Raw genomic sequence first — 16,233 nt, forward strand, 5'->3', positions numbered from 1 at the left:
ATCCAATAATAATGCTAGATGTATAAGGGCGCACTCACACTGTCCATCCGTACCGTGCCCCGTGCTTTAGGGTACTTGTCCCCCCCTCCCTCTCCCCCCGCGGCCCAGGCCCGTTTGTAATCACACTACCTGGGCCTCGGCGGAATGCTTCTTGTCTGCCTATACGTCATCACGCCGTAACACGTCACACGCATTGACTGACGTCATCGCGATGCGTCGCTTTGTTCACAAATCTTTCCATTGACCTTGAGTTTTTGTGTCTTGTCAAACTGTTTTTGAATATTTTCATCTGACTGAGTCTGCAGTAAACACTCCACCTCCGCATCACACCAACGTGAACCTTTAGCCGCCATTGTTTTAAATGTCTGCGCATGGTCCGTCCTTCTTTTTTTTGACGTCAGAACTGCCGTAGGCCTCGCGCTCATGCTCGTACATATGCGCACGCTCGTGCTCCTACATGTTCAAACGTGCTTTACAAAAGCCCACCTCTCCCAAACGGGCCGTGACCGGCGAGCGTGCCGCACCTAGGCGTGGTACAGTTGCACTCACACTGGTCAAACGAACTAGACTTTAGCCGTGACACGTGCTTGGGCACGGTACGGATGAACAGTGTGAGAGTGCCCTAAGTTAGCAAAGTGTGTAGTGCTACATGTTTGTAGGATTTATGATAAAGAAAAGAACAGATGGGTTTGATTGCGTAATAATTTGTTGAAGGAGGATGAACTGACTGAACTGACTTTAAATACGTATTAAACATGTGTTGTTGTTTTGTGTTTGTTGTTTTGTTGTGACAAACAATTCCAGCAACCTGGTCCTTTTCTTGGATTTAGAAAACTAAAAACAAATGTCACCTGGCCCATGTTTATCATAGAAACAGTGCACCCAACACAGGCCACAGTGTGAATTCTGGTGTCTTGAATCCTAGTGAATGATAATTAAGCATTCTAAAGAGTTTTAGTTTGTCAAAAGAATGATTGCAAGAACGAAATCATTCAGCCTCTGGCGCCTTGATTAATTGTTTAAACGGTAAGATTATCAACTGGGGCTGGACGATGATTCAATACAGTGATTTATTGTATTTTAATTGAATCATATCATGATGAAATCATATATCGAGATATCATGATAAACAATTACACAGTCTGAATTGATTATAACGAGCATATTACCTTAAACTTCTCAGAGAATGTTATCTGAAATACCTGAGGGAATATTATTTGAAAATGTCAGTTTTGGTTTAATAATCAAAATTGTCATATTGCCCAGGAGGGGGCCCAGATATCGGCAAAACAATAGATAATGTCCAATTTCCAAACACCAGCAGCTGAACTGCATTGATCCCATAGATATTTGCAGAGTATGTTAATTTTGCAATATGTTCTTAAACTAATTAAAGTATCTAATTCCGTAGAGAATACATAAACAGGCATTACCATGCTATATCATGACATATATCGTTACTGAGATATGAAATTGCATATATCGGGATAGAATATTCTGAACATTTTGCCCAGCCCTATTATCTACTGCATCTTTCCAGGCTCCTTCAACATTTTAATTTCTCTCCCCAGCTGGCTGATAGCCATGCTATTCGATACAACATATTTGTGAGGCAAGTCACAGTCCACACTATCAAAAATTAGACAGTGTGCAAACATTCATGGAAGCAGTAACAATGGTACAAACCTGGAAAGAACTCAGGAAAAAAATCAGAACTCCACAGGCAGATATACTGAAGATCCAACAGCCCAGTACCTTCGAGAAAAAGCACAGCAAACCAGAAGAGGGATGAAGTCTGGTTCAAGTAACCCAACCTCGGCACAACCTCCAACTCTCCTTCCACCAATGCTACATCAATTGATCTACCGTCAAGGTGATTCAAAACAGGATGCAATAGCATGACCAGCAGTGCATGTACACTTTGTACATAACGCTGGGATCATCCTTAAAACAGGCAGTAAAACTGCAAGGCGAGCGGGGGAAACTGCCTGAAAATGTTGCAGATGTTGCTCAATGCTTTCGATGAAGTGCACTAGCTTAATAGGTCACATGAAAAACACGGCAAGAAAAGCAACAATCTGACTAACTCGTTTTAATTTAAAAACATAGCTTGGTCCAGTCCTAATCAATTACAATGACTTCTATAAGCGCTCGTAATCAGCATCTCCAAAGGCGCGCAGTCCATAACCGCTCTGTGTTCTGTTAAATATGTTATCATTCAAGTGAGTCCGGAAATAAAAAACTGATGGATGACATCGAAAACTAACAACTCCGGCACCCTCGTTTGCCCTCCAAGTAACAGACAAACTTGTCGCTGTCCGGTTCAGCAGCTTTATTGATCCTACAATGCGTCCTCCGTGCTGAGAGATACACCCAAACGCACCACTGCCCCCTGTCCCGACACCTGTCCTGGAAAAATCTTTTATTGTGCTCTATGCACTGTTGATGATATCCTGACATCTGATGGAGCTAACCGGACACCGCGGAGACACAGTGAGGCTGTTGCCGTCTGAATTACTCATTTCCTGCAATCGTGCCTCAACCTTGCCTGTCCCTAAAACGGACCAAATCCAAAGCATCACTGATAATATGTGAGCCGAAATGGCCCAAGTCAAACATTACTGAGATAATAACTTGGCAGCCAAATAAGCCTATAAAGAGGTCCCTCATATCCCATACGGGTGGGTGCAACTTCATGCCCGAGCTGAGTCAGTTTCAGGTAAAGTTATGACGTCCTGACTGGACATTTTGACGAGTTATGATTATTCAGTTAAACACGTTTTTCCCCATCAAGAGGAAAGACGAGGGGTGAGATTGAAAGGTGGAATTTCTCAAATATGGGACATATGGTCCACTGTAAACAGATTAAGAAAACCTTTCCACTTCTCGGAGAACTTTCTTCCCGTGTGAGGTGAAGACCACCCGCTCCCCTTCACATTGTGTAGGTACCATACATTTCCTGAGAGTGATTCGGGGCCCATGAAGTCCTCGGGAAAGTCCACTTTTTAATACGGAGGCGCGCCGCTGTCCTATAGGGCCAAAGCCTAAAATACTGCAGTGTGGTTTATTGCTACTATATGCTCTAACAAACTCATAGTAGGTCAGCTGGATGCACAAACCGTGTCCTGACAACTCATCCCCGGCCTCAACTCAAAGCATGATAGCACATCAGCGCAACAATATTACACATACAAAGGTGAAATTATTTACAGCAACTAAAAAGGAAGAAACTAAAACGGCCTGAAAGCTATACCACACCCGTAGAAATAATGTCTTGGCGACATGAATCTAGAGACTATATGGTGCAGGTTTATAGAGTAATGCCATGATGAGGAAATGTGTTTTTAATAGCTGAGACTGCGTGAAAAGACCACAAAAGGGTGCCGCGGCCCCTTTGAGGACTGCCAAACTAAAGACGCACCTACCTCCTCACGCAATACAGTATCCAACGAGATTGCAAGAGGGAGGGGGCGCAGAGGTGGTGTATGGGGGTGGGGGGGTAAACTGTCATAGTTATAAAATAATAGCGAGGAAATTGCTACCTAAAATGATTTTTGCAAGCGACGCATTATTCGTGCACTTAGAGCATGCAGGCGAGTTATTGTCGCCACTCAGAGAAGTTTGACGTGATCCTACTTCTACATCCCATATGCGTATGTTTCACATTCTGACACAGTGAAATGTCATTCCATCCAGAGGCAGGCCAACACCCCAAATAACCCGCTGTCTCCCTGTTTTCTACCGCGTATTGTCACACATCCATGTTCCCCCTTCAAAAATCATATCTTCCCTTCTTCTAACCGGCACCTCGCATACATATTTATCCATGTACTGGCAAGGAGCCCTCCACAGACGCTAGGAAAAGATGCTGAGAGAGGAACCGCTCTGCGGCACTGGGATGCAGTCAGTCGACAAAGTAGGACTGCAATCCATCCCACGACACGTAATACCAGACAGAGAAAAACAGATTGTCTACTTACTTTTTCTCGCATTAACAGATATCCAGACAGCTGTCACTGGACTGCAGATGTAGAGAACAGTCGAGAGTAACTGCGGCTGTCGCCATATTGTTGCTGCTATCTCCCTTCCCAGTGCGTGCGGCTACCCTGCATAATTGATGACTCTCAGCAAATTGTTAGGGAGTGTCGGTAAATGCCTTTAGTTTCAATAACGGACAAGAGACCGCAGCATCGTAAGCAGAAAAAAAAATCACTGTTCATGTAACAACAGTCATTGATCTTCTGGTTGGGGTTGGTATTGCGATTGGCAACATATTTGCTTTCATCTTGACCTGCTATGAAAATAACTTAAGCCTAAGTGTGTGATTAAGCTAACTTACATTATCTTTAGAATCAAACCTAAGTTAGGATGTGACACATTTAAGACAAGCCTGAGCATATAATGGAAGTTAAAGTGACCAAGGCAATGTTATCTAAACCTCTTTACCAATTCTTGAAACTACAGTTTGACACAACATTTCTGACACTTTATTTTGTATCTACATAATAATAATTTGAACACAAATAATGCATAAATGCATGTTCTACATAACTTTAACTAATACAGTTCCCTCTACCCCATGCTGTCTTAAATATACAGACTGTTAAAATGTGTACTGGGGACCTTCGGTTTGGCTGAGATGGAGCAGACGCGGGTCGAGTCTCGCTCCTGCTACTTTTGATAGGATCCCTAAAGTCACAACAAATAGTAATATTTGTCTCGTTTGACGGATACACCACCGAAATCTGTCAAGATATGCGATCAGACTGACTGTAAAAGACCAGGAGGTGAAGGTTAGCACCGCAGACGAGGCAGGTGGAAAGATTAGCATGGCAGCTATTGCTAACCTCTGGAAAGGACACCGCACAGCCCTATCCACCGAGTTCAAAGCCCTCTCCGTTGACCTTAAAGTCTCCATTTCAATGCTCGAAGCAAAGCGGGACCACGTCCACGCCACAGTGTCCGACTACGCTCAGAAGATAGGCTCCCTCGAGAAAAATGCAGAGCAACGCTGAGCGACTGGCTAAACTGACCGACCTGGAGTCCAGGAGCCGGTGGAACAATATTTGTGTCATTGGCTTACCTGAAGCAGTGGAGATGCAACGGTCGTAAGCCTTCTTTGCAGAGCTGCTCATGGAGGTTTTCGGCAAAGGTTTCCTAGACTCACTGCCAGAATGTGACAGGGCTCACAGCACGCTATCCGAGAAGTCAAAGCCGGGGGCGAGAGCACGGCCAGTCATTATCAGGCTGCACAGATACCAGGTGAAAGAGAAAATAAATACGTGAAGCCCGGGCCAGGAGAGGCAAGCTACAGTACAGAGGCTCCCCCATCGCCATCTACGAGAACTACGTGCCGGAGGTGGTGGAACAACGCCAGAAATACATAGGGGTGATGTTGGAGCTTTACAACCTGGGCTTCAAACCTGTGTTGCTATACTCTGCCAGGCTTGTCATCGTGAGGGCATTGTTTTGTTCCCTTTTATGTTGTTTTGTTCTGTTTTGTGTGTGTTTTTTAAGCTACCGTTTCTCCCCACTCTCTTCCTCCATTTCACTACAGAATACTTCAGGTCACGCAGTGCCATTCTAACTTATTATTATTGTTTCTATGGCTAATGCTGTAAAGACAGGTACTAGAATGCGTCTAGTTTCCTGGAATACTAAGGGCAGAACAACACAATTAAAATCTGTAAGCACCTTAACCGTTGTCTGGTCCTCACTTTTGGGACCCTCTGGTATCCCTCGGGTCAAATTGACCCAGGACATATTTGGGGTTTAAAAAGTTTACTTCATAAACCATTAACATATAATGTCTTTATCTCAATTTCAATTTACTAGAACACAATTAACATTACAGAGGGTAAAGAGTGCGGAAACACCTTCTTTGTGCTTAGATTATAATAATGTAACATTATCTGTGTGTGTGTGTGTGTGTGTGTGTGTGTGTGTGTGTGTGTGTGTGTGTGTGTGTGTGTGTGTGTGTGTGTGTGTGTGTGTGTGTGTGTGTGTGTGTGTGTGTGTGTGTGTGTGTGTGTGTGTGTGTGTGTGTGTGTGTGTGTGGGGGTACGTGTGTGTGCATGTTTGTGTTCGTGTGTGTGGGCATGTTTCTGTTTGCCTCTGTGACTGCGGGTCACACTGAAGACCATATGAAGGCTGTAAATGTGTGGGGAATAGTTGTATGCATGCTCAATTATTATTCTTTGTTTGTTCATGTTTATCACATAAAATAAGCTGAAGCCATTGAGTTACAGGTAGAAAAATTATACTTGTACCATTTTTCTTCTTGCACAAACTTGAAACGGGTCACTTTGACCCGAATACCATACAAAGGTTAAGGGGGATGTGGTGTTTCTGCAGGAAACACATCTCAAAACAGCCGACACCTCACGTATTAAGAGGGCGTGGATGAGCCACTTATTCCATTCGAAATTTACTGATAGAGTTGGAGGGGCAGCTATCATCATTCATAAAAGGGTCTTGTTTGAGCCACCAAATGTAATCCTAGATACTGACGGCCGCTATGTCATAGTTTTGGGCAAACTTCAGAACACACAAGTGGTCTTAGTTTCGGATTATGCGCCCACCTGGGACGATGAACAGTTTTTCAGAAGGCTATTTGCAAAAATCTCAAACGCTTAAAGTCGTTGCATTAATATGAGTGGGGACTGCAACCTAGTGCAGTATGTGACTCTTGACAGATCCTCCCCTACACAGACTACACTATTGAAACCAGCACATGTAGTAAAAACATATGCATCACGGTTCGGAATTTTGGATCCTTGAAGGTTTAGAAATCCTTTCTCTTTTTTCCCGTGTATACAACACATTCTCCCGAATTGATTTCATTTTACCCAATAACAATCTCCTCGCCTGTGTGAATGCATGTAAATATCACCCAATAGTCAATTCTGACCATGCTCCTACTACAGTTGACATCAGTTTTCCACAGAATACAATTCCCCGTTAAGCATGGAGGTTCAGTTCACAATTACGGTCGGATAGTAAGTTTAAAGATTTTGTTTTGACTCAAATCCGCTCTTGTGGAAATTGCAGAGGAATTGTAAAAACTTGTTGGAATTTACTCTACCTCTACAACCCCCCACCCCCCCTTATTTATATAAGAAACGGCTACTACTACATGCAGAACACAGTCTTTTAATGACACACGTAGTGGAGAGACAGCTGTGACAATCAAAACAAAGCTTTTTTGAGCAGGATGATAAGGCAGGAAGACTCTTGGCACAGCAGGCCCACGCAGCTAGTGCTTCTAGACTGATCTCTAGAATTCAACTACCGGACAGTAGCCACACTTCTGATCCAGTGATTATCATAAAGTCTTTTTTCTCATTTCTACACCGCACTATATAGTTCTGAATGCAGGCAATTACTGCAGCGACCCCTAATCCCGTAGACCGTTCAACATACCCTCAGATTGATATAAATATCTCTAGGGAACTCGGTAGACCCATCTCTCTGTTGGAGGTGCATGAAGCGATCAAGTCTATGCAAAACAGGAAATCTCCTGGTCCCAAGGATTTTACAGTTGAGTTCTTTAAAGCATACTCGATGCTATTAGCTCCCATCTTTGTGAGAATGTTTAACGACTCCTTTACTGAAGGCAGACTGCCAGCGACCTTGTATGAGGCATCCATTTCATTGCTCCTGAAAAAAAACAGGGATCTTACCTCATGTGGCAGCTACAGACCGGTCTCACTTTTAAACGTGGATTGTAAGATCCTTGCTGAGGTCCTCACCCTCCGCCTCATAAGTGTGATGTCATCAGTAATTTCACTAGACCAGACAGGCTTCACTATAGAGAGACATCCTTTCTCCAATACCAGAAGGCTGCTCAACATCATATTCTCACCTGGGTCGTGTAGTGGCGCTAGATGCAGAGAAAGCTTTCGTCCAGGTAGAGTGGGGCTTTCTATTTTTCATTTCTGAGAAAGTTGGCTTTGGCTCTAATTTTATTTCTTGGGTTAAGCTTCTCTGTGTAACCCCCTCTGCATATGTAAACACTAACGGTGTCCGTTCAGCATATTTCAAACATAGCCATCGAGCCATTAGCCATCTGGCTTAGAAACCATAATGAATTTGAAGGCATCATTCATTTTGGTCTAGTCCACAAACTTACCTTATATTCTAATGACCTTCTCTTATTAATTTCAACCGCCCCCGTCAGTTTTATAAATTCTGGATCAGTTTGGGCATTTATCAGAGTAAAAATTGAATATTCAAAAAAGTGAGCTATTTTTTGTCAACAATTTGGCGAGATCACTCCCACAACCCATATTCCCTTTAAAACAGCTGACAAGGGGTTTCAAGTATTTGGAGCTTGGGACCTTTTTCAAAAGAACTTCCAGCTGCTAACAGGTAAATGCAAGTCAGACTTGTCTAGATGGGCGGGCCTCCTCCTGTCCCTTGCAGGCCAGGTTAATCTTATTAAGATGGTTTTACCAAAGTTTCTGTATCTTTTTCAACACCTCCCAATTTGTCTTAATAAATAATTTTTACTAATCTAGATCAACAAATTAACGCTTATACGATAATAAACCCGCCCATATCAAAAAACATATTCTTTAACTCCCTAAACCTGAAGGGGGACTAGCACTCCCTAATCTCCGCCACTACTTGTGGGCCTGCAACATTAATGAACTTTTATATTGACTCTGTGGTGGAGTTACAGACGTCTGCCCACCCTGGGCTCATACTGAGATAACAAATTTCTTCCTGTTCTTTGCCTTCTACGATTTGCTCACAGCTCCCCATAACTGCCCTTAAGGTCTCCCCTAAACCAGTACCATTAAAATTTGGATACAGTTCAGGAAGCAGTGCGGCTTGCAAAGTGCTTCGATCCTTGGCCCAGTTTTGAATAATTGCGTTTCTCCCTTCCTGCACTGATCCTATGTTCCGCATATGGTCAGATAAGGGCCTCAAAACGCTTAATGACTTGTATGATGAAGGGGTTTTTGTGTCCTTTGCATCTATGTTGGACAAATACAGCCTGTCTAATAGACACTTTTTTATACCGTCAAATGAGACATTTTAACCAAAAGCAATTCCCTCATTTTCCAAACCGCCCCCCTGAAGCTGAGATGGACCAATTCCTGGCTCTAAACGTACAACACAAACGACTGATATGTGTCATTTATAATAAGATTGCTCTTCTGAGCCCAGTCCCCACTGTGTCGCCTAAAAATGCATTGGAAAAGGATTTGGTGGTAGACATTACTGATGACCAGTGGAGGGACATTCTGAAACTGGTCCACCCATCTTTGATTTGTGCCAGGCACGGCCTATTACAGTGGAAGGTGCTTCATAGAGCCCATTTCACCAACACTAAACTGGTTAAGATACACCCTAGTCACAGTGATGCTTGTAACTGTTGTAAGCAGTCCTCAGCCGACCACGCACACATGTTCTGGACGTCCCTGAAGCTTGCTGAATTTTGCTCCAATATATTTCAAATCCTCAAACAGACTCTTAACACACAAATCCTCTGACCTCTCTTTCTGGGCTTCCTCCATCTAAAAATCTGCCCATTACTACACAGCGTGTCGTGACTTTTACCACCCTGCTCTCCAGACGTAACATTCTCCTTAAATGGAAACGTGTTTCTCCACCGACTCACAACCGTTGGATGCATGAAATTTTACAATGGCTACAGTTAGAGAAGTTTGGTTTTCACAGAGGGGATCTTTGACAGCTTTCCACAAAACGCTGCTGGCTTTTATGAGTAAAACTGTTACTCCTGATGATGCTGAGGATTCTTCCTAATGCTTGGAAGGACCAAATCCCCTCCCCTGCCCCCTTTTCGTTTTCTTTTTCTTGAATTACTTTATTTATTTTTGCTATTAGCTATAGTTTTACTCTATTTTGTTTCATCGTACCTTACTTATCTACTTATGGTATATGTTATTCAATTACTTAAGCTGGTTACTGTGACCATGTCTGACAAAGGTTCTTGGGAGGGATAGTGGGATTTATGTTGGGGTTTTTTGTTTTTATTCCTGTTTTTCACTTTAAGGCAGACGCCTTGATACACCGCACAACTGTTGTACTTGCTGTTGTTTGATTGTCTGCAAAATTCAATAAAGCATTTGGGGAAAATTTATAAAATTTATATTGGTCATTCAGCTGTGTGTGTAACTGTGTGCCCATTTTTAGAGTGTTTTTGTTGTTCCATAAATATTCTACAATGCTGTCCGAAGCAGGAGAAGCCTTTTTGTTTGTTTGCAAATTTGAGAGTACAAATACATAGACAATGCTCAGATTAAATTAAAAAAAGAATCCCATTCACTTTATTGTGACCTTTAGTCTAAGGCTTCACCCTTCAAAATACAGGGCTGAAAGATTTTATAAAGAAGCTGTTTTGAATTTAACAAAACAATGTCTCTATCTGGTGGACTTTTGAAGAACTGCAGCTGAAGGTCTGAAGGACAGGAAATCAAAAGGCTGGCATGGAGTTGCATTCATTCAGCTACTCTGCATTTCAGTGCATTTCAATATACTGAGCCATGGAAATACTTAAGAATAGGATAGGGGGGGGGGTGGTCTGATCTGGCATATATGTGATTATATTCTTATACATGCTCTTATGTTACAAAACCAAAAATGTTCTCAAACTCAAAAAATGGATGTTAAGTATTTTTGAAAATATTAAAGAGAAGTGCAGTCACTACACAAAAAATTCAGCATCCACAACTTTTCCCAAACAGGATTATCTTATTTTTATTCTATTGTATTGTAATTATCTATCTATCTATCTATCTATCTATCTATCTATCTATCTATCTATCTATCTATCTATCTATCTATCTATCTATCTATCTATCTAAAGGTACAGTAGAATAACTGAGGATTAGAGAAGTAGTGGGACACTGATTGTTGTTTTTGGCTCTGTACTCTATACCGCACCATATTGTGTATGCTGGAAAAAGTTTTAAATAAAAAGTCTGTCATATAGATTTTTATATGTCTTTTCTATTGCGACGTCAAAAACAGTGCCTAAACAGCCTTACAGAAAATGGTTATGTCATTTGAACACCACTCTATAGTCTGATCCTTAAAAAGGGGGAAGAAAGATGGAGTAAACCACCGATGTGCTGTTTGCTAACATGGAGTATGCACAAAAATAGGATTTACCGTGTGGTTATTTCATTTCTTAATTCACATTAACGGTAAGTGACGGGTTACGTTTTTACATGTCAACCTTTATTTTGAAAACCGGAAAAGACTTCACTTCCTTCTTTAGCTGATCGCCTGCAGCAACAGGTGAGCTTGACCACTGTCTGGTCACGGAGGTCGTGGGTACTGGGCAGTAGAAATGGCTTTCCTAAGGAAATTTTGCACTTTAGTCGTAAATGTGTTATGCTTGCCCATTCATCTGGCCGAGGCGCTCGGCCTGTATGAAATATACAAACGCATCTTCCCGTTTTGTTTATACCGGATCTCTAAATCGTACAACAAGAAAATGTATGACAAGAAGAAGGAGCTGTTTCGCAGTCTCCCCGAGTTCAACAAGCCTGGCGGGCACTTAACAATTTTGGAGATCGGCTGCGGAACAGGAACAAATTTTGAGTTTTATCCGCCTGGCTGCAAGGTGATCTGCACTGACCCGAACCCTCATTTTCAGAAATATCTGAAGAAAAGCATCGGCGAGAATGACCACCTCACATTTGAGAGATTTGTGGTGGCGTCGGGGGAGGACATGGGGTCAATTGAGAGCGAGTCGGTAGACGCTGTTGTCTGCACCCTGGTGCTCTGCTCTGTCAACAACATACCGCAAACTCTGCGAGAGGCACGCCGCATGCTGAGACCAGTAAGTCATCTATGGCTGCTGAAATATAAATAGCCTATACTCACAATAAATGCTGCCACAGCCTGTTATTGAAGTTAGATTCTAATCAATCAATACAACTGCTGTACTAGCAACTTAATTACTTAAATAACCAAGACACAGTCACACTACAACAGGTACAGCCACAGCTGTTATTCTTTCAGATTCTGAACAATAAAAAACAGCAGTATTTCAGAATAAATCTAGAATTAATACTCTGTTCTCTAATTCTGATCTCCAGTGTATTTAAGCAGTTGTGAAACAGTCAAAGTGTCCATGGTACTAGAGTGAAGCTTCTGTTGTAATACTGTGCAACTACTGGATTAATCATTCACCAGTGGAAATTCATAACTAACTAGCCTAACTACACAAAAAAGTCTACTTCAATTATTTCTAGTTATTTAATATGATGTATTAACGGAAACATGGAAAGCAGAGACATGATCCCCCACAGGTGCAGCAGCCAAGGACTAATTATTTGAAATGATTTAATCCATAAATTGATGCCCCTGAATTTCTCAATGCCTTTTATCAACCCTTAACGGTTGCTCGATACCTTTAACCAGCCAGCCTGTAGCTACATAACATATCAGAAACAAAATATAGTGCATACGTTAAATAATATTAAGTACATTTATAGCTGTGTTCATTTGTTACCTTTTTTTAACAAGGCTAGATGTTTATATTAAGCCTGATGCCTTCACTCACATGGACAGGTATACGGTTCATTCACTCAACAGTTGTATTGAATTGGTATCGGGTGTCGGATTGGATCGGAAAAAAAATGGATTGGTGCATCTCTATTAAATTCCCCACACGTCCCATCCTGGGCGTCATTTCTCCTCCAAGCTCGGGTCCTCTGCCAGAGGCCTAGGAGCCTGAGGCTTCTTCACAGTATCTAAGCTATTCCTAGGACTGCGCTCTTCTGGACAGAGATCTCACGTGTTGTTCTTGAGTTGGCTGGAGCCACTGTCCCAGTTTGGGGGTTACAGCCTCGAGTGCTCAGATTACCACTTTCCGAGCAAAGAGTATAAAACACACACACACACACACATATGTATAAATATATATATAATTCTATTTATAAATTTCTGAACATGACCCTGGCAAACAGTTCAATGTCCATTCTACTGTTATTCTGTCTCTATGGGTATCTACTCAATCAAGTTTCATTGAATATGGACCAAAGGATCCTCAGTTTCAAACAGGAGGCCTTACAACATAAAATGTAAGAAAATATGTTCATGTGACATGTGAAGAGTACGGAAACCCATTTTTTCCAGGGAGAAAAGTAGTCAACGTGCATCAGGTTGAATGGATTCATTGTGAATTTGCACAGTATACACATGTAATATTTGCTTTGCAGGGTGGAGCCTTCTTTTTCCTAGAGCATGTTGTTGCAGATCCCTCAACCTGGACATACTTCTTCCAGCATGTTCTGCAGCCTCCGTGGTACTACTTTGGGGATGGATGTGAGTGCATCCGGGACACATGGAAACATCTGGAGGCAGCTGGATTCTCTGACCTCAAACTGAGACACATCAAAGCGCCGCTCATGTTCATGATCAAACCACACATTCTAGGTTATGCGGTAAAATAAATGATCTCATTAGCTTCGTAGTAAGCTTGCCTGACAAGCAGTGCATGAATATGCCAAGCACCTTTAATCTTCTCTATATGATTGATCAACAGTGATGGAAATAACACCAATCACTTTGATTCTGATTTCATTTTTGTATTGGAACACAATAATCCTGTTTTGTATAGACCCATTATTTTAGCAAGTTTATTAAAAATATTACATAGACAGCACATGAAACACGTTTGTTTGATCTTATTTCCCATCTCCAAAATGCTTGCTAATGATGCGGTATGAGGCTGCCATAAAGAATCAGTGTTAGTGTGTTACTGCTGGATTCAATGTTTGATTTATGACATTACAGTTGTGTCACTAAATAAAACAATATTTTAGCTGTGATGAAGATTGTGTTGTGTATTAATGTTGGCGATTAAATCGTTTGACCCTGCTGAATTATTATTTTCTTATTAAACAAATATTGATATGGAAAGTTTGGACCGGAAAGTCAAAAATCTTGGGGTACTTTGGACTCACATTTTCCCCAAGCATGCACAGCAGAGACCTTCAACAGGGGGTTTGCCAAATTGTTTGATAAGTAAAAGAAACTGGCTTAAAATATACATTAACATTAATGTAATGTATTATTAGCAAAGATACATTTGTGAAAAAAAATACATTTACACAACCTTAATGATAGGCTTACTGTCTTATAGGCAAGGTATCCATGCACAGATACAACTGAGCTGAAGGATTCAATGTGCCTTCATAATGTATGTTTAACATTAACATATGAATATGTTAAAAAGTATCATTGTAATATTTTAGTATAGTAAGCACCATAACAAGCTGTGTGTATAGGCTTTAGGCAGCCCGAGCTGTCGGGTCAAATTTAATCTGCAACTCAATTTAAAACAATATTTGCAGCAGTATATTTCATCTCTTTCAGCTAAGGGGTCCTTGGCCTAAACAAAAGTTGAAGACCCCTGATCTAGTGTATTTGCGCCACCGTGTGGTAAAAATACATCAGACTTCATCGCTCAGGAGTGTAATCTTTTGATCTTGTAAAATCCCCCTTACAAGGCTTTGCTTCGCTCAGGATAAAATGAGGTCTTGTTTCATGAAATTATGCAGACTGCTTTGTTTTGTGTTGACTTTACCATTACATCTAATGGAGATCACAGGCTTGTACGGTATGTACAAACGCCTGTTCCCCTTGCTTGCCTACAATATAACATTTTCATACAACGATAAAATGCACACAACGAAGAGGGATCTTTTCCGAAACGTCGGCAAATTTGCAAACAACGACGGCACTCTTCGCCTGCTTGAGATCGGCTGTGGCAGCGGGGCCAACTTCAAGTTTTACCCCTACGGCTGCACGGTGATCTGCACAGACCCCAACCCGCACTTCGAGAAGTACCTGCGGATGAGCATGGATGCGAACACGCATTTGACCTATGACACGTTTAAAGTCGTGAGCGGGGAGGACATGGAGGAGGTGGAGGACGAGTCAGTGGACGTTGTTGTCTGCACTTTAGTCCTTTGCTCTGTCAGCGACGTGCAGCGCGTGCTGCAGGAGGTCAGACGGATCCTCAAAACAGTGAGTCTCAATGTGCTGCCTTCATGTGCTGCAGGAAATATTTTATTAGAGACGTAATGCACATTAATGACGTAGTTAAAGATACAAGTCGTAGGCTACATGACTGGATTTACCTGTTAGTTGGGCATGGGGCACTAAACAAACCCAACCGACAGATATACACACACACTCTGGCTGCTTTCAAATTCATATTAAATAGACGTGCACACACACAGACCCACAAACCAACCTGTGCTAAAATAAATATTTTAGATTTTGTCACAGGGCCCTTTTTACAAGACACGGCTGAAAGAGTAGGAAACAAATAATGCATGACATGCCTTAGTTGATAGTTGCACTCAAGTTTTGCAAATCCCAGTGTCCAAAAAACAGTTGATGGGCAGTGAATCTTGGGCGTTTTTGGGCCCTCTAGGGGTCCGGGTTCGCATGGTAATCCAGCCTTGCACGAGGTAGCATGTAGAACCGGCCAGGTAATAGTTATGTGCTACTAATTATATATTATATTAACTTATATTTATTTTAAACCAAGCCCTGCATCTATTGTGTAGTTTTTGTTTCAAAGGTACAGAAGCTGATTTGATGAAACATACATGGCGTTTAAATTTAGAGAACAAATTATTAATACTTGATTTATTCTGAAATGCAGTTATTTTTTATTGTTCATAATTTGATACACTGTAGTTACTTTTCTCTAATTTTGCTATTTTTTTCACAAAATAGCAAAATTTTTGTTGAAGTGCCTTGGCTATTTAACAAAAATAAACATGCAAGGACCAAATTCTGAACAGTAAAAATGAACAATGTTTCAGAATAAATAAAGTATTTACAATTTGTTCTCTTATTTTGATCTCCAGTGTACAACCATCTTTGTTGGCTCTCTTACAGGGTGGAGCTTTCTACTTTTTGGAGCATGTTGTCTCAGATCCCTCCTCCTGGACATTCTTCTTCCAGCATGTGTTTGAGCCTCTGTGGTACTACCTCGGAGACGGGTGCATAACTACCAGAGCAACATGGAAATATCTGGAGACAGCTGGTTTCTCTGAACTTCACCTAAAACACATTGAGGCTCCAGAGGTTACTCTGATGATTAGACCACACATCATGGGATATTCCATTAAATGACTGCAGGGTGGAATGGGCTTTCATGTGCCTCTTACAGGCTTCAGAAGGTTTCTAGTATTTTCACTCTAAATGCAGTCATTAGTCACAGCGCTGCTA

The 16,233-nt window shown here is 41.6% G+C and overlaps 2 protein-coding genes across 2 annotated transcripts in view; one reads left to right on the forward strand and one right to left on the reverse strand.

Annotated features, from left to right (window-relative positions):
- The window catches only part of scn8ab (sodium channel, voltage gated, type VIII, alpha subunit b), a 57,188-nt gene extending 53,103 nt beyond the window's left edge, over positions 1–4,085 (reverse strand). The window contains exon 1 of the mRNA XM_083939035.1: positions 3,981–4,085. The gene's annotated coding sequence lies outside the window, so the exon portion shown is untranslated. The remainder of the gene's footprint in view (positions 1–3,980) is intronic.
- A 7,205-nt stretch (positions 4,086–11,290) lies between these two features.
- On the forward strand, positions 11,291–16,137 carry LOC310965858 (uncharacterized protein; the record flags this gene model as incomplete). Its single annotated transcript, XM_083939611.1, has 4 exons — positions 11,291–11,818; positions 13,203–13,427; positions 14,512–15,015; positions 15,901–16,137. The coding sequence occupies exons 1-4, from the start codon at positions 11,324–11,326 to the stop codon at positions 16,135–16,137; spliced, it is 1,461 nt and encodes a 486-aa protein (XP_083795737.1). The 5' UTR covers positions 11,291–11,323.
- Positions 16,138–16,233: the final 96 nt, after the last annotated feature.

Source organism: Echiichthys vipera, assembly GCF_963691815.1.
Source record: "Echiichthys vipera genome assembly, chromosome: X".
In the NCBI taxonomy this organism is placed as follows: Eukaryota; Metazoa; Chordata; class Actinopteri; order Perciformes; family Trachinidae; genus Echiichthys; species Echiichthys vipera.